Source organism: Pseudophryne corroboree, chromosome 4, assembly GCF_028390025.1.
Source record: "Pseudophryne corroboree isolate aPseCor3 chromosome 4, aPseCor3.hap2, whole genome shotgun sequence".
In the NCBI taxonomy this organism is placed as follows: domain Eukaryota; kingdom Metazoa; phylum Chordata; class Amphibia; order Anura; family Myobatrachidae; genus Pseudophryne; species Pseudophryne corroboree.
In genome coordinates, this window is record NC_086447.1 from 325,075,764 (window position 1) to 325,094,099 (window position 18,336).

Here is an 18,336-nt window from a genome sequence, read left to right on the forward strand (position 1 = left end):
TGTGTGCGTATTCTGGAAAGCGGTGATACAAAGCGTAGCCTGCCTAGGAAAGAGTTGGCGTTTGCGAGATGCTGCTACTGGTGCCGCCGCTGCTGTTCTTGCGGCGGGAGTCCATACATCTACCCAGTGGGCTGTCACAGTCATATAGTCCTGACCCTGCCCTGCTCCACTTGTCCACATGTCCGTGGTTAAGTGGACATTGGGTACAACTGCATTTTTTAGGACACTGGTGAGTCTTTTTCTGACGTCCGTGTACATTCTCGGTATCGCCTGCCTAGAGAAGTGGAACCTAGATGGTATTTTGTAACGGGGGCACACTGCCTCAATAAATTGTCTAGTTCCCTGTGAACTAACGGCGGATACCGGACGCACGTCTAACACCAACATAGTTGTCAGGGCCTCAGTTATCCGCTTTGCAGCAGGATGACTGCTGTGATATTTCATCTTCCTCGCAAAGGACTGTTGAACAGTCAATTGCTTACTGGAAGTAGTACAAGTGGGCTTACGACTTCCCCTCTGGGATGACCATCGACTCCCAGCAGCAACAACAGCAGCGCCAGCAGCAGTAGGCGTTACACGCAAGGATGCATCGGAGGAATCCCAGGCAGGAGAGGAATCGTCAGAATTGCCAGTGACATGGCCTGCAGGACTATTGGCATTCCTGGGGAAGGAGGAAATTGACACTGAGGGAGTTGGTGGGGTGGTTTGCGTGAGCTTGGTTACAAGAGGAAGGGATTTACTGGTCAGTGGACTGCTTCCGCTGTCACCCAAAGTTTTTGAACTTGTCACTGACTTATTATGAATGCGCTGCAGGTGACGTATAAGGGAGGATGTTCCGAGGTGGTTAACGTCCTTACCCCTACTTATTACAGCTTGACAAAGGGAACACACGGCTTGACACCTGTTGTCCGCATTTCTGGTGAAATACCTCCACACCGAAGAGCTGATTTTTTTGGTATTTTCACCTGGCATGTCAACGGCCATATTCCTCCCACGGACAACAGGTGTCTCCCCGGGTGCCTGACTTAAACAAACCACCTCACCATCAGAATCCTCCTGGTCAATTTCCTCCCCAGCGCCAGCAACACCCATATCCTCCTCATCCTGGTGTACTTCAACACTGACATCTTCAATCTGACTACCAGGAACTGGACTGCGGGTGCTCCTTCCAGCACTTGCAGGGGGCGTGCAAATGGTGGAAGGCGCATGCTCTTCACGTCCAGTGTTGGGAAGGTCAGGCATCGCAACCGACACAATTGGACTCTCCTTGTGGATTTGGGATTTCGAAGAATGCACAGTTCTTTGCTGTGCTGCTTTTGCCAGCTTGAGTCTTTTCATTTTTCTAGCGAGAGGCTGAGTGCTTCCATCCTCATGTGAAGCTGAACCACTAGCCATGAACATAGGCCAGGGCCTCAGCCGTTCCTTGCCACTCCGTGTCGTAAATGGCATATTGGCAAGTTTACGCTTCTCCTCCGACAATTTTATTTTAGGTTTTGGAGTCCTTTTTTTTCTGATATTTGGTGTTTTGGATTTGACATGCTCTGTACTATGACATTGGGCATCGGCCTTGGCAGACGACGTTGCTGGCATTTCATCGTCTCGGCCATGACTAGTGGCAGCAGCTTCAGCACGAGGTGGAAGTGGATCTTGATCTTTCCCTAATTTTGGAACCTCAACATTTTTGTTCTCCATATTTTAATAGGCACAACTAAAAGGCACCTCAGGTAAACAATGGAGATGGATACTAGTATACAATTATGGACTGCCTGCCGAGTGCAGACACAGAGGTAGCCACAGCCGTGAACTACCGTACTGTACTGTGTCTGCTGCTAATATAGACTGGTTGATAAAGAGATGTCTATGTAACTATGTATGTATAAAGAAGAAAGAAAAAAAAACCACGGTTAGGTGGTATACAATTATGGACGGACTGCCTGCCGAGTGCAGACACAGAGGTAGCCACAGCCGTGAACTACCGTACTGTACTGTGTCTGCTGCTAATATAGACTGGTTGATAAAGAGATGTCGTAGTAGTATGTATGTATAAAGAAGAAAAAAAACCACGGTTAGGTGGTATACAATTATGGACGGACTGCCTGCCGAGTGCAGACACAGAGGTAGCCACAGCCGTGAACTACCGTACTGTGTCTGCTGCGACTGGATGATAAATGATATAAAAAATATATATATATCACTACTGCAGCCGGACAGGTATATATTATATATTATATAATGACGGACCTGCTGGACACTGTCTGTCAGCAGAATGAGTTTTATTTTTATAGAATAAAAAAAACAACAACACACAAGTGAAGTCACACGACGAGTGTTTAACTTTTTCAGGCAATCACAATATAAGTATACTACTAACTATACTGGTGGTCAGTGTGGTCAGGTCACTGGTCAGTCACACTGGCAGTGGCACTCCTGCAGCAAAAGTGTGCACTGTTTAATTTTAATATAATATTATGTACTCCTGGCTCCTGCTATAACCTATAACTGGCACTGCAGTGCTCCCCAGTCTCCCCCACAATTATAAGCTGTGTGAGCTGAGCAGTCAGACAGATATATAATATATATAGATGATGCAGCACACTGGGCTGAGCCTGAGCAGTGCACACAGATATGGTATGTGACTGAGTCACTGTGTGTATCGCTTTTTTCAGGCAGAGAACGGATATATTAAATAAACTGCACTGTCTGGTGGTCACTCACTATATAATATTATGTACTCCTGGCTCCTGCTATAACCTATAACTGGCACTGCAGTGCTCCCCAGTCTCCCCCACAATTATAAGCTGTGTGAGCTGAGCAGTCAGACAGATATATAATATATATAGATGATGCAGCACACTGGGCTGAGCCTGAGCAGTGCACACAGATATGGTATGTGACTGAGTCACTGTGTGTATCGCTTTTTTCAGGCAGAGAACGGATATATTAAATAAACTGCACTGTCTGGTGGTCACTCACTAGTAAACTCTCTGCACTCTCTACACTTCTACAGTACTCCTCCTAGTCCTAAGCTCCAGTAAATCTCTCTCTCTTATAATCTAAATGGAGAGGACGCCAGCCACGTCCTCTCCCTATCAATCTCAATGCACGTGTGAAAATGGCGGCGACGCGCGGCTCCTTATATAGAATCCGAGTCTCGCGATAGAATCCGAGCCTCGCGAGAATCCGACAGCGTCATGATGACGTTCGGGCGCGCTCGGGTTAACCGAGCAAGGCGGGAAGATCCGAGTCGCTCGGATCCGTGTAAAAAAAGCTGAAGTTCGGGCGGGTTCGGATTCCGAGGAACCGAACCCGCTCATCTCTAGTAAATACAGACTTCAGGATAGCCTCCTGCTTTTTATCAACAGGTACCTTCAAAGTGGCCGTATCCTAAGACGGCAGTGCCACCTTTTTTGACAAACGTGAGCGCCTTATCCACCCTAGGGGATATCTCCCAGCGTAACCTATCCTCTGGCGGGAAAGGGTACGCCATCAGTAACTTTTTAGAAATTACCAGTTTCTTATCGGGGGAACCCACGCTTTTTCACACACTTCATTCACTCATCTGATGGGGGAACAAAACACTGCCTGCTTTTCCTCCCCAAACATAAAACCCTTTTCTCTATCGTCCTAGTGGATGCTGGGGTTCCTGAAAGGACCATGGGGAATAGCGGCTCCGCAGGAGACAGGGCACAAAAAGTAAAGCTTTTCCGATCAGGTGGTGTGCACTGGCTCCTCCCCCTATGACCCTCCTCCAGACTCCAGTTAGATTTTTGTGCCCGGCCGAGAAGGGTGCAATCTAGGTGGCTCTCCTAAAGAGCTGCTTAGAGAAAGTTTAGCTAGGTTTTTTATGTTACAGTGATTCCTGCTGGCAACAGGATCACTGCAGCGAGGGACTGAGGGGAGAAGGAGTCAACTCACCTGCGTGCAGGATGGATTGGCTTCTTGGCTACTGGACATCAAGCTCCAGAGGGACGATCACAGGTACAGCCTGGATGGTCACCGGAGCCGCGCCGCCGGCCCCCTTGCAGATGCTGAAGACAGAAGAGGTCCAGAATCGGCGGCTGAAGACTCCTGCAGTCTTCTAAAGGTAGCGCACAGCACTGCAGCTGTGCGCCATTTTCCTCTCAGCACACTTCACACGGCAGTCACTGAGGGTGCAGGGCGCTGGGAGGGGGGCGCCCTGGGAGGCAAAATGAGTACCTATAAAGGCTAAAAATACCTCACATATAGCCCTAGAGGCTATATGGAGATATTTAACCCCTGCCTGATTTCTCAAAATAGCGGGAGACGAGCCCGCCGGAAAAGGGGCGGGGCCTATCTCCTCAGCACACGGCGCCATTTCCTCTCACAGCTCCGCTGGTCAGGACGGCTCCCAGGTCTCTCCCCTGCACTGCACTACAGAAACAGGGTAAAACAGAGAGGGGGGGCAAATTTATGGCGATATTTTTATATAACAAAGCAGCTATAGGGGAGCACTTATTATAAGGCTATCCCTGATATATATATAGCGCTTTTGGTGTGTGCTGGCAAACTCTCCCTCTGTCTCCCCAAAGGGCTAGTGGGTCCTGTCTTCATTAGGAGCATTCCCTGTGTGTCTGCTGTGTGTCGGTACGTGTGTGTCGACATGTATGAGGACGATATTGGTGTGGAGGCGGAGCAATTGCCAAATATGGGGATGTCACCTCCTAGGGGGTCGACACCAGAATGGATGCCTTTATTTATGGAACTACGGGATAGTGTCAACACGCTAAAGCAGTCGTTTGACGACATGAGACGGCCGGACAATCAATTAGTGCCTGTCCAGGCGACTCAAACACCGTCAGGGGCTGTGAAACGCCCTTTGCCTCAGTCGGTCGACACAGACCCAGACACAGGCGATGACTCCAGTGGTGACGGTGACGAATCAACCGTATTTTCCAGTAGGGCCACACGTTATATGATTTTGGCAATGAAGGAGGCGTTACATTTAGCTGATACTACAGGTACCACTAAACAGGGTATTATGTGGGGTATGAAAATACTACCTATAGTTTTTCCTGAATCAGAAGAACTAAATGACGTGTGTAATGAAGCGTGGGTTGCCCCTGATAAAAAGCTGATAATTTCAAAGAAATTATTGGCATTATACCCTTTCCCGCCAGAGGTTAGGGAGCGCTGGGAAACACCTCCTAGGGTGGACAAGGCGCTAACACGCTTATCTAAACAAGTGGCGTTACCCTCTCCTGAGACGGCCGCACTTAAAGATCCATCAGATAGGAGGATGGAAAATATCCAAAAAAGTATATACACACATGCAGGTGTTATACTACGACCAGCTGTAGCAACTGCCTGGATGGGCAGTGCGGGGGTAGTTTGGTCAGAATCCCTGATTGAAAATATTGATACCCTGGACAGGGACAATATTCTACTGTCGTTAGAACAAATAAAGGATGCATTTCTTTATATGCGTGATGCACAGAGGGATATATGCACACTGGCATCACGGGTAAGTGCTATGTCCATTTCGGCCAGAAGAGCTTTATGGACGCGACAGTGGACAGGCGATGCGGATTCAAAACGGCATATGGAAGTTTTGCCGTATAAGGGGGAGGAGTTATTTGGAGTCGGTCTATCAGATTTGGTGGCCACGGCTACAGCCGGGAAATCCACCTTTCTACCTCAAGTCACTCCCCAACAGAAAAAGGCACCGACTTTTCAACCGCAGCCCTTTCGTTCCTTTAAAAATAAGAGAGCAAAGGGCTATTCATATTTGCCACGAGGCAAAGGTCGAGGGAAGAGACAGCAACACGCAGCTCCTTCCCAGGATCAGAAGCCCTCCCCGGCTTCTACAAAAGCCTCAGCATGACGCTGGGGCTTCTCAAGCGGACTCGGGGACGGTGGGCGGTCGTCTCAAAAATTACAGCGCGCAGTGGGCTCACTCGCAAGTAGATCCCTGGATCCTGCAGATAATATCTCAGGGATACAGGTTGGAATTAGAGACAGATCCACCTCGCCGTTTCCTGAGGTCTGCTTTACCAACGTCCCCCTCCGAAAGGGAGACGGTGTTGGAAGCCTTTCACAAGCTGTACTCTCAGCAGGTGATAGTCAAGGTACCTCTTCTGCAACAAGGGAAGGGGTATTATTCCACTCTTTTTGTGGTACCGAAGCCGGATGGCTCGGTAAGGCCTATTCTAAATCTGAAGTCCTTGAACCTGTACATAAAGAAGTTCAAGTTCAAAATGGAGTCACTCAGAGCAGTGATAGCGAACCTGGAAGAGGGGAACTTTATGGTATCCTTGGACATCAAGGATGCGTATCTCCACGTTCCAATTTACCCCTCACACCAGGGGTACCTCAGGTTCGTTGTACAAAACTGTCACTATCAGTTTCAGACGCTGCCGTTCGGATTGTCCACGGCACCTCGGATCTTTACAAAGGTAATGGCCGAGATGATGATTCTTCTTCGAAGAAAAGGCGTATTAATTATCCCATACTTGGACGATCTCCTAATAAGGGCGAGGTCCAGAGAACAGCTAGAGATGGGATTAGCACTGTCTCAAGAAGTGCTAAAACAGCACGGGTGGATTCTGAATATTCCAAAATCCCAGTTAATGCCGACAACTCGTCTGCTGTTCCTAGGGATGATTCTGGACACGGTTCAGAAAAAGGTTTTTCTCCCGGAGGAAAAAGCCAAGGAGTTATCCGAGCTTGTCAGGAACCTCCTAAAACCAGGAAAGGTGTCTGTACATCAATGCACAAGAGTCCTGGGAAAAATGGTGGCTTCTTACGAAGCGATTCCATTCGGCAGATTCCACGCAAGAATTTTCCAAAGGGATCTGTTGGACAAATGGTCAGGGTCGCATCTTCAGATGCACCTACGGATAACCCTGTCTCCAAGGACAAGGGTGTCTCTTCTGTGGTGGTTGCAGAGTGCTCATCTATTGGAGGGCCGCAGATTCGGCATACAGGATTGGATCCTGGTGACCACGGACGCCAGCCTGAGAGGCTGGGGAGCAGTCACACAAGGAAGAAACTTCCAGGGAGTATGGACGAGCCTGGAAACGTCTCTTCACATAAACATTCTGGAACTAAGAGCAATATACAATGCTCTAAACCAGGCAGAACCTCTGCTTCAGGGAAAACCGGTATTGATCCAGTCGGACAACATCACGGCAGTCGCCCATGTGAACAGACAGGGCGGCACAAGAAGCAGGAGGGCAATGGCAGAAGCTGCAAGGATTCTTCGCTGGGCAGAGAATCATGTGATAGCACTGTCAGCAGTGTTCATCCCGGGAGTGGACAACTGGGAAGCAGACTTCCTCAGCAGACACGATCTTCACCCGGGAGAGTGGGGACTTCATCCAGAAGTCTTCCACATGCTGGTAACCCGTTGGGAAAGACCAATGGTGGACATGATGGCGTCTCGCCTCAACAAAAAACTGGACAGGTATTGCGCCAGGTCAAGAGATCCGCAGGCAATAGCTGTGGACGCGCTGGTAACGCCTTGGGTGTACCAGTCGGTGTATGTGTTTCCTCCTCTGCCTCTCATACCAAAAGTATTGAGAATTATACGGCAAAGAGGCGTAAGAACGATACTAGTGGTTCCGGATTGGCCAAGGAGGACTTGGTACCCGGAACTTCAAGAGATGATCACGGAAGATCCGTGGCCTCTACCTCTAAGGAGGGACTTGCTTCAGCAGGGTCCCTGTCTGTTTCAAGACTTACCGCGGCTGCGTTTGACGGCATGGCGGTTGAACGCCGGATCCTAAAGGAAAGAGGCATGCCGGAAGAAGTCATTCCTACTTTGATTAAAGCAAGGAAGGAAGTAACCGTGCAACATTATCACCGAATTTGGCGAAAATATGTTGCGTGGTGCGAAGATCGGAGTGCTCCGACGGAGGAATTTCAACTGGGTCGATTCCTACATTTCCTGCAATCAGGATTGTCAATGGGTCTCAAATTGGGATCTATTAAGGTTCAAATTTCGGCCCTGTCGATTTTCTTTCAAAAAGAATTGGCTTCAGTCCCTGAAGTCCAGACCTTTGTTAAGGGAGTGCTGCATATACAGCCTCCTGTGGTGCCTCCAGTGGCACCGTGGGATCTAAATGTGGTTTTGGACTTCCTAAAATCTCATTGGTTTGAACCACTAAAAAAGGTGGATTTGAAATATCTCACATGGAAAGTGACCATGCTTCTAGCCCTGGCTTCTGCCAGGAGAGTGTCAGAATTGGCAGCTTTATCTTACAAAAGCCCATATCTGATTTTCCATTCGGACAGGGCAGAACTGCGAACTCGTCCGCATTTTCTCCCTAAGGTGGTGTCAGCATTTCATCTGAACCAGCCTATTGTAGTGCCTGCGGCTACAAGTGACTTGGAGGACTCCAAGTTACTGGACGTTGTCAGAGCATTAAAAATATATATTGCAAGGACAGCTGGAGTCAGAAAATCTGACTCGTTGTTTATATTGTATGCACCCAACAAGATGGGTGCTCCTGCGTCTAAGCAGACGATTGCTCGTTGGATCTGTAGCACAATCCAACTTGCACATTCTGTGGCAGGCTTGCCACAGCCTAAATCTGTAAAGGCCCACTCCACAAGGAAGGTGGGCTCATCTTGGGCGGCTGCCCGAGGGGTCTCGGCATTACAACTTTGCCGAGCAGCTACGTGGTCAGGGGAGAACACGTTTGTAAAATTTTACAAATTTGATACTCTGGCTAAGGAGGACCTGGAGTTCTCTCATTCGGTGCTGCAGAGTCATCCGCACTCTCCCGCCCGTTTGGGAGCTTTGGTATAATCCCCATGGTCCTTTCAGGAACCCCAGCATCCACTAGGACGATAGAGAAAATAAGATTTTACTTACCGATAAATCTATTTCTCGGAGTCCGTAGTGGATGCTGGGCGCCCATCCCAAGTGCGGATTATCTGCATAAGTTGTACATAGTTATTGTTAACTAATTCGGGTTATTGTTAAAGGAAGCCATCTTTCAGAGGCTCCGCTGTTATCATACTGTTAACTGGGTTTAGATCACAAGTTGTACGGTGTGATTGGTGTGGCTGGTATGAGTCTTACCCGGGATTCAAAATCCTCCCTTATTGTGTACGCTCGTCCGGGCACAGTACCTAACTGGAGTCTGGAGGAGGGTCATAGGGGGAGGAGCCAGTGCACACCACCTGATCGGAAAAGCTTTACTTTTTGTGCCCTGTCTCCTGCGGAGCCGCTATTCCCCATGGTCCTTTCAGGAACCCCAGCATCCACTACGGACTCCGAGAAATAGATTTATCGGTAAGTAAAATCTTATTTTTTAGTGGTACTTGGGTTAATGTCAGAAATGTGTAACACATTTTTTATTGCCGGGATCATGCAACGGATGTTCCTAGTGGATTGTGTATATGTCTCAACCTCGTCGACACTGGAGTCAGACTCCGTGTCGACATCTGTGTCTGCCATCTGAGGTAACGGGCGTTTTTTGAGCCCCTGATGGCCTTTGAGACGCCTGGGCAGGCGCGGGCTGAGAAGCCGGCTGTTCCACAGCTGTTACGTCATCCAGCCTTTTATGTAAGGAGTTGACACTGTCGGTTAATACCTTCCACCTATCCATCCACTCTGGTGTCGGCCCCACAGGGGCGACATCACATTTATCGGCATCTGCTCCGCCTCCACATAAGCCTCCTCATCAACCATGTCGACACAGCCGTACCGACACACCGCACACACACAGGGAATGCTCTTACTGAGGACAGGACCCCACAAAGCCCTTTGGGGAGACAGAGAGAGAGTATGCCAGCACACACCAGAGCGCTATGTAATGTAGGGATTAACACTATAACTGAGTGAATTTTCCCCAATAGCTGCTTGTATAAACAATATTGCGCTTAAATTTAGTGCCCCCCCTCTCTTTTTAACCCTTTGAGCCTGAAAACTACAGGGGAGAGCCTGGGGAGCTGTCTTCCAGCTGCACTGTGAAGAGAAAATGGCGCCAGTGTGCTGAGGGAGATAGCCCCGCCCCTTTTTCGGCAGACTTTTCTCCCGCTTTTTTATGGATTCTGGCAGGGGTATTTATCACATATATAGCCTCTGGGACTATATATTGTGATTATTTTGCCAGCCAAGGTCTTAATATTGCTGCTGCACCCATTAGTGACCGGAGTGTGAGGTGTGCATGAGGAGCAATGGCGCACAGCTGCAGTGCTGTGCGCTACCTTGGTGAAGACTGAAGTCTTCTGCCGCCGATTTTCCGGAACACTTCTTGCTTCTGGCTCTGTAAGGGGGCCGGCGGCGCGGCTCCGGGACCGAACATCAAGGCCGGTTCCTGCGGTCGATCCCTCTGGAGCTAATGGTGTCCAGTAGCCTAAGAAGCCCAAGCTACCACCAGTTAGGTAGGTTCGCTTCTTCTCCCCTTAGTCCCTCGCTGCAGTGAGTCTGTTGCCAGCAGATCTCACTGTAAAATAAAAAACCTAAATATACTTTCTTTCTAGGAGCTCAGGAGAGCCCCTAGTGTGCATCCAGCTCAGCCGGGCACAAGATTCTAACTGAGGTCTGGAGGAGGGTCATAGTGGGAGGAGCCAGTGCACACCAGGTAGTCCTAAAGCTTTCTTTAGTTGTGCCCAGTCTCCTGCGGAGCCGCTATTCCCCATGGTCCTTACGGAGTTCCCAGCATCCACTAGGACGTCAGAGAAATGTATATTTTTTAAATATTTCCTGATAAATTTACTCAGATAAACATTCCAAACTTGAATATGCCAATATTTTTACAAATCAGGCCTCAGTTACAAAATGAATGTGTCCTATGTATAAGACATTGGGTCTATATTTATACATAAATGTATGACTAGTGTTTTGTTGTGCACAAATGTATTTCATATTCATAGGACAATGGGTCCTAACAGGTTAAAGACATTGTCATGGTAATGAGGGCATAATGCTGTGACATCATAATGTTGTGGCTACAGCCGCCGTTCAGACAGGCCCAGCAGTGACCTGGGCAGGAAGCCTCGCATCGGCTATGACAGGTACATTGTGGTGAGACTAGGCTATGTACACAATGATATCGATTTGATGCGATATCGTCTGCGACGAGAACAGACATCGGCAAGTGCATGCACACTTTCCGATGTCGGGAGAGACGGTGGGGGCCATGCCCTCACAGGCGATGTCACTGGCGACTCGCAGGAGTGCATGTCATCAGCGAGATTGTGTATACACACTGGGCGATATCGTGAATGATGTGTCCAAATTGTGCACATCGTTCTGGTGTGTAAGCACCTTTGCAGGGCATTTTTCCAGATCGTCTCATTGGCATACAGGTGTATTCATTACTTGCTGATACATATTAAAAGATTCAAAGGTGGTGCTAATTATTTCATACGAGATACTGAAGAGATCTGTTTCACTTCAAGCTCTACTAAATTCTAAATATACTATTGCTATATTGGTCATGGTGTGGGCCGGAGAGGTTTCCAGTAGAGAACTTGCGTTTGCCTGTAGAGATAATTACTGATGAGGGAATGATATTGTAAGGTGATGGAAAATCTTATTGATCAAAAGTAATATTCATAGTACAACGGGTCCTAACAGGTTAAAAAGAGTTGGTATGGTAATGAGGTGATAATGTAGTGGCTGCAGCCGCTGCTCGGACAGGCTCCACTGTGACCTGAGCGGGAAGCCTCGCATCGGCTATGACAGGTACATTGTGGTGAGACTAGGCTAATATATATTGTAAATAGCAGAATACACAGCAAAGCGAATACAGGGCGACTTCTTAGTAAATTAAAATATTAGGATATGCTACTTGGTCACCGTCCAGATGGCGCTATCAGTAGCCAGCGCACGGCCTCCTCAGTGTGGGCCCCGCGGGTTTGAGGTGCGAGTTTAAAGCGGCGCTCACCGTCTGAGTAGTGCAAGCCCAGCCGGCGTTACGGTGCCGGGTAGCGCCGTCTTAGGGCTGTGTGTGAAACAGCCCTTACATGTTCCCCTCCAACCCGCCACTGCTAAATAATAATGTGTTTACCCGCAGATTACTGCTGTTGCGGCGTGCATGCTAGTAAGTGTGGAAGTATGGCTGCCACATGATCCGGGATATCAGCGAGCTGGCGCTGCGTCTCTGTACCTGGCGGGCCCGGCGCGCATCAGCTCAGTCACTGGGATGCAGCTCAGCTGCTGCCTCCTCCTGTATAGCACAGGGTATATATAATGTAAGCGTAGCACCCACCCGCAGCACTGACTGATAGGCACCGACAGTGCTGATGCGGCTGCGTCATTTGACCCGGCGCAACCCCCCCTCCTTTCTCTGCGGGAGGCCAGTCACGTGCTCCGTTCCGGCTGCGCTTCGCCCTGTGTTGCTTTTTGTCCCTTGTGATACCCCGTACAGGAGGCGTCGAGCTGTGTTTTGGGCCAGAAGGAAGCTAGAGCCCCGGGGCCGCTGTACTGTGTGCTCCGGTCTCCCCGTCCCAGGCAGCGGCGCCCGTGTAGCAGCACCCTTCCCCCGCAAGAGCAGATGTGCAGCACGGAGCAGTCGCTGCACTGATGGCCGCTCTCTTGGGGCCTGTGTGATAAAGACTCCCAGGCCGGTGTACGGGCCTGGTCCCAGCAGCACGCTTCCCGTCCCCCTGTATCCGGAGGCTGTGGCCGACTCCTGTCATGTGTGCTAGTGGTGATGTGAGTGGGAGAGTCCACGCTGCTTGCTCTGCTGAGGTAATGCCTGCTGCTGCTTGGTGCCCTTGTAGTGATGACCATAACCTGCCTGGTGTCTCCATGAAGTAACCACACACTGCCCACCCATGACCCTTATGGCACTGTATCAGCTGCAGGGGCCTGGGCTGACCCTCTGCCCTAACATGCCTTTACCCCCACTTATATTTTATCATTCCTCAGTTTACAAGAATATTAGTCATAACTTTTGGAGAAATCAAACAAGTTTAATTCCCCCTCTTGTTCCTCCCTGACAGGGCTGAGCAGCAACATGGGTACAAAGTTGGGCAGTAAGATGTCTCTCTCTCCTCTCTCTCTCTATATATCTATATATATATCTATCTATATATATATATATCTATATATATATATATATATATATATATATATATATATATAATGTAACTTTCATTTCCCCCAAGCAACTCTAACAGAGGGTTGCCATAACCAAAATCATTGCTGCTCTGACTCTCCGTGATATGGGCCACGTAAATGTTAATAATGTGATCATAGGTGCATAAATAATGATGTGTGGTTGGTGCCTACACACATTTAGTACATTTGTTAGCAGTATTTTTTAGGACAACTGATTCTGCAATTAACTTCCAGGGATTTGACATCACTGAAACGGGTGGTAGTCATGTGACCACCGGTCGGCTGACCGACAGTCACATGACCTCCTCCGTGAGCCCGACGGCTCACTATCCCGATGGTCGGCATGCCGACCAACAGGGACTATTTCCACTCGTGGGTGTCCACGACACCCATAGAGTGGGAATAGAACCCGCAGGTCGCCACCGAGCTCGCGGCGTGGCGAGCGCAGCGAGCCCGCAAGGGGCTTGCTGCACTCGCCCCGCCGGGATCCCGGCGTCGGTATGCTGCCGGGATCCCGGCGTCTGTAAGGTGACCGGCGGTCAGGAGACAGCCGGTCACCCGTACTACACCCCACTGAAACATGTACAATAAACTGCCTCAATGTAACCATTCATTTCTGGTGGCTATCAATAAAGTGCTTCATGCACCAGTATGATTTGTTTAGTGATTAGCTACTGTATAGAGCAGGCATTCCCAGCCTTGGTCCTCAAGGCACACTAACAGTCCAGGTTTTAATGCTATCCATGCATGAGCACAAGTGACTTTATTAGTACCTCAGTTATTTTGATTTAACATCTGTGCAGTAGCCTTGATATTACTAAAACCTGCAATATTACTGTGCCTTGAGAACCGAGGTTGGGAATGACTGGCATATATGGTAGAAAAGAGTAGTAGTGGTCATATCAGTAAGTGTACCTGTTCACTTGTATTCTGTTAAAGCAGCAATCCCACATAGTTTGCATGTTAAGTACCTTTTAAGCATGTATAATTTCTCTTATCTACTAATCATTAGCTCCTTTTCATAATCTCCCTAAAGGTAGAACAAATGAGGTTCACAGTCATAGAGGGGGCATTCCAGTTGTTGGCTGCCACGTACCTGACAAAGTAGTCCCACATCGCATGTTTTCCTGTACACAGCTAATTTAATTACCCCCATAGACTCTCATCTATCTTGTGATGGCAGAGGGGAGGTTATCACAGTTCAGAGGGTATTCACAAGCCTGTCTGCTAACTACTCCATGTTACAGTTGACTGTGATTGCTATGTTAGTAAGGTGAGATTGGATATTTCTGCATAATTATTAATCACTAACAGCAGTCAGAGGGATCAAACTAAGAGGGAATGAAATTCCATCCATAGAGTGCGAATTGCCATTGCCGCGTAGTTTAAACGTTAGCAGCGGCACCCCTCGTTGCACCCTTCACCTGGCAGGCCGAATGTCCAATTTGCACAAAAGCGCTCACTAACCTATGGGGTAGTGAACACCTTTGTGCAACATCCTGCTGCCACGCTGATTCGGCTGGACGAAGGCATTCGTCGGCAATTTAAACTGCAGCATATCGCTCGTCACATTTTTTTCAAGGGGTTTCTGCTTTAAACAGTTTAGTAATATTGTAGTTTATTTTAGTATTTACATTATAAAATATAGAAGTCATGGTTCAGAAAAAGAAATATACTTTACTAGTTACCAGCCCATCAAAATGACAGAACAATGTAACAGTAATGTCAACACTGGCAGCTGTACACGCCTGAACAGAGCAACATTTGAATTGCTCTGTCGGGTGCCATCTTGTGGCCGCTGGCACACACCACACTTGAATTGCCCCCATAGAGGTGAGGAGCAGCGTTAGACTTTTATGTTATAGTATTTTCAAATATTGGTGTTGATTCAGTTAGGTGTAAGTTGGGTCCTGCGAGGTAAGACTTAGAGTTTCATGATACAAACTCACTCCTAATTGGACTGACCTCTTAGTTCACAGTTCATTGGAGCCTGAGTGAAAATTGGAAGGAAAAAAAGGCAGTAGTTCTGTTAATGCCCCTGCGAGTGTTACTACTATTACTATTCAGACTAATATGTACTATTTTATATGTTTTAGGTTCTCCTAAAGTTCAGGATGTTGCATAAAAATGAAAGTACATAAATCATCACGTCATAGAAGAGGTGTATTCCCGGCCTGGTCTACATCATGGACTACGCTATTTGGAGGATTTAACAGTTTTCTATCCTGGAGACACCATGGTTTCTTATACAGAAAGTTGACGAATAGGCGCATAAAGAAAGTCCGCAAAAATCAGCAGGTTGGAAGACGTATAGCCAAACAACGAAAGAAAAGGAAATCTACTGGACAGGCCTCCAGGTTAAGCCAAAATAGCTTAAACAAGAAAGAACTGAATTGTAAAAATAAATTGATTAATTGTTCTTCTGACATTGTTACTGTGAGTAGAAAAGTAGCAAGACCACAGAGAACCCAAAAACAAAAGAAATCAGATGCAGGTAAAACAGTGTCTTTAGTTGGTGCATTCAGTAACACTCTTAACTCTAATAACATTGCTACTGTGTCTAAAAAGACCACTGAGGCACAGAAACGCAAGGATAACCATGAGCACTCCCTTGTAACTTGTAAGCAACCTGGAAAAAGACCTCGTCCATCATTAAAACAAAGATGCTGTGGAGGATTATGGCTGCTGAGAAGTTGTGATTTGTTTTCTACTGGAAGGGTGCCCTTATTTATGATGAATAGAAAACCTTCTCATTTTACAGCTCGTGGTAGATTACAGTCTCAAAAAAGAAAGAGAAGCTTTAAAATACTGGATTTTCACCGGCTGTGGTTTCAGAAAGGCTTTTGGAATTGCTGCAGAAAAACTCTGAGAAGCAAACTTTACAAAGTATATTCCTATTTGAAATCGAGAATTCAGAGACCCATAAAGGCAGTAAGCAGGTCATACGGTATGAACAATAACACTTCAGGGATTTTATGCGATATCCAACCATGCACAACCAAAAGCTGCCTAAAAGATGAGACTGTCAAGTTGCAGAGTGTAGAGTCTCAGTTTGCAACTGTTGCATCCAGCAGATCTCTATTAAAGGACAACCAGCAGCCACCGTTCTGCACGACTGCTCAGTGGTGTTCTGGAGAGACTGTACACAAGAGACTAAGTGATGTTCCCACTATTAATGGTTATCCAGGTGATGTGTATGTATTAACAGAAAAAGAGATATCTATATCATGTCACGAGGACACAGACGCACAGGGGGATGAGACAGATGCTTTCATGCTCCTGGCTCCTGACAAAGTGCAAGTGTGTGCGAGTGAAAATGTTGGATACCAGGACAATGCTTCCTTGGAAACAATGGAGAATGGGGACGATTCCTCCCCCATGGAGGTTGATGAAAACACAGACTCGGATTTATTTAGTACAAAGCTATTAGATCACCCTTACTGTAAAAGTCCTTTGCAAAAGACCACACTTGAAGAAGAATTAGATGTTTCAACGAAACAGGGGTTAAAGAATGGCCAGAAAATAATCACTATCACAGATGAGCAATTGGAATCCTCGATTTGTGGTAAATAAATACTTCATTGTAAAAAATAATCTCACAAAGTAGTAAGGAACAGTTACTGATTTGGTTTACCGACGTTGCAGCCTGTAGTTGAACGAGAGACTATAGTAATGAATTTGTTGATCTCTGTACAACCAGTTACCTAGCCATGTTTAGAGTCTGTAAAATATAATTCTAACCCTTGGACAAGAGCGTTCCACAAATATTAAGCACCACAAGAGTTTCTGTACAGAAGACCGCAGCAGCTACTGGTGTTTTGTGGCCACCAGCACTGCAGATTTTTCCATGTAGCCCATAGAGGTGTACAGGAAAATCTGGAAAGTTGGGATAGCATAATAAGCAGCGACGTGCGCAGCCACATATCGCAGCTAATTGAATTGCTGCATGTGGCACCCATTACCATTGGCGGTTTAAGAAAGTAGGTGGCCTGTGTGCAGATTCTGTGCGGGCTCCCTCCGCTCTGCTGCACACTAGGCTCTCTGGCAGGTTGCAGGTCTCCGGAAACATGGTGCCCGCCATGTTTCTGGTGACAAATCTCTGCTGCACATGTCTCTGGAGACTAAACTGTACTGTGCATGCACAGATCACCAGCAAAATGGCCACTGTTCCATTTTCAGAATAATTTCTGCTGCAGCAATATGGGTGCAAAGGTGTACGTTGTACCCCAGGGCTTGTGTGCACCGCACACACAGCACCTATTACAAATACGCCTGTGCCCATTACATTACTATAAATAACTTCCACCTTAGATAAAGTAGATGAATTTATCCAAGAGGAGGAGATCCACCTTGAATGAAATGTAGTGTGTACTGCCTAGTTAAAGCGCATCTTAGAAACTTGTTTCTCGTCTCGGCTGTCCCTTACTGGGTACATAGTACATTTTGATTAGAAAACTCCTATAAGGATTCACACTCAGAAACTAAATGACAGTAAAATCACCCCCCTCAATTAGAAAAATGTTTTTCTCTATCGTCCTAGTGGATGCTGGGGTTCCTGAAAGGACCATGGGGAATAGCGGCTCCGCAGGAGACAGGGCACAAAAAGTAAAGCTTTAGGATCAGGTGGTGTGCACTGGCTCCTCCCCCTATGACCCTCCTCCAAGCCTCAGTTAGATTTTTGTGCCCGGCCGAGAAGGGTGCAATCTAGGTGGCTCTCCTAAAGAGCTGCTTAGAAAAGTTTAGCTTAGGTTTTTTATTTTACAGTGAGTCCTGCTGGCAACAGGATCACTGCAACGAGGGACTTAGGGGAGAAGAAGTGAACTCACCTGCGTGCAGGATGGATTGGCTTCTTTGGCTACTGGACATTAGCTCCAGAGGGACGATCACAGGTACAGCCTGGATGGTCACCGGAGCCTCGCCGCCGGCCCCCTTGCAGATGCTGAAACGAGAAGAGGTCCAGAATCGGCGGCAGAAGACTCCTCAGTCTTCTTAAGGTAGCGCACAGCACTGCAGCTGTGCGCCATTTCCTCTCAGCACACTTCACACGGCAGTCACTGAGGGTGCAGGGCGCTGGGAGGGGGGCGCCCTGGGAGGCAAATGAAAACCTTTTTTGGCTAAAAATACCTCACATATAGCCTCCGGGGGCTATATGGAGATATTTAACCCCTGCCAGAATCCATTAAAGAGCGGGAGACGAGCCCGCCGAAAAAGGGGCGGGGCCTATCTCCTCAGCACACAGCGCCATTTTCCCTCACAGAAAGGCTGGAGGGAAGGCTCCCAGGCTCTCCCCTGCACTG

At 47.7% G+C, this 18,336-nt stretch overlaps 1 protein-coding gene across 2 annotated transcripts in view; it reads left to right on the top strand.

Annotated features, from left to right (window-relative positions):
• Window positions 1-11,583: 11,583 nt before the first annotated feature.
• SENP5 (SUMO specific peptidase 5) overlaps window positions 11,584-18,336 on the top strand; it is an 80,862-nt gene continuing 74,109 nt past the window's right edge. The window contains exons 1-2 of one of the 2 annotated variants that reach the window (XM_063916362.1): window positions 11,584-11,659; window positions 15,136-16,604. In XM_063916362.1, coding sequence (XP_063772432.1) covers window positions 15,167-16,604 — 1,438 coding nt within the window. In that variant the 5' untranslated portion in view covers window positions 11,584-11,659; window positions 15,136-15,166. Of the gene's footprint in view, window positions 11,660-12,079; window positions 12,668-15,135; window positions 16,605-18,336 lie in introns of those variants that run through there. The other variant, XM_063916361.1, reaches the window with a different exon arrangement.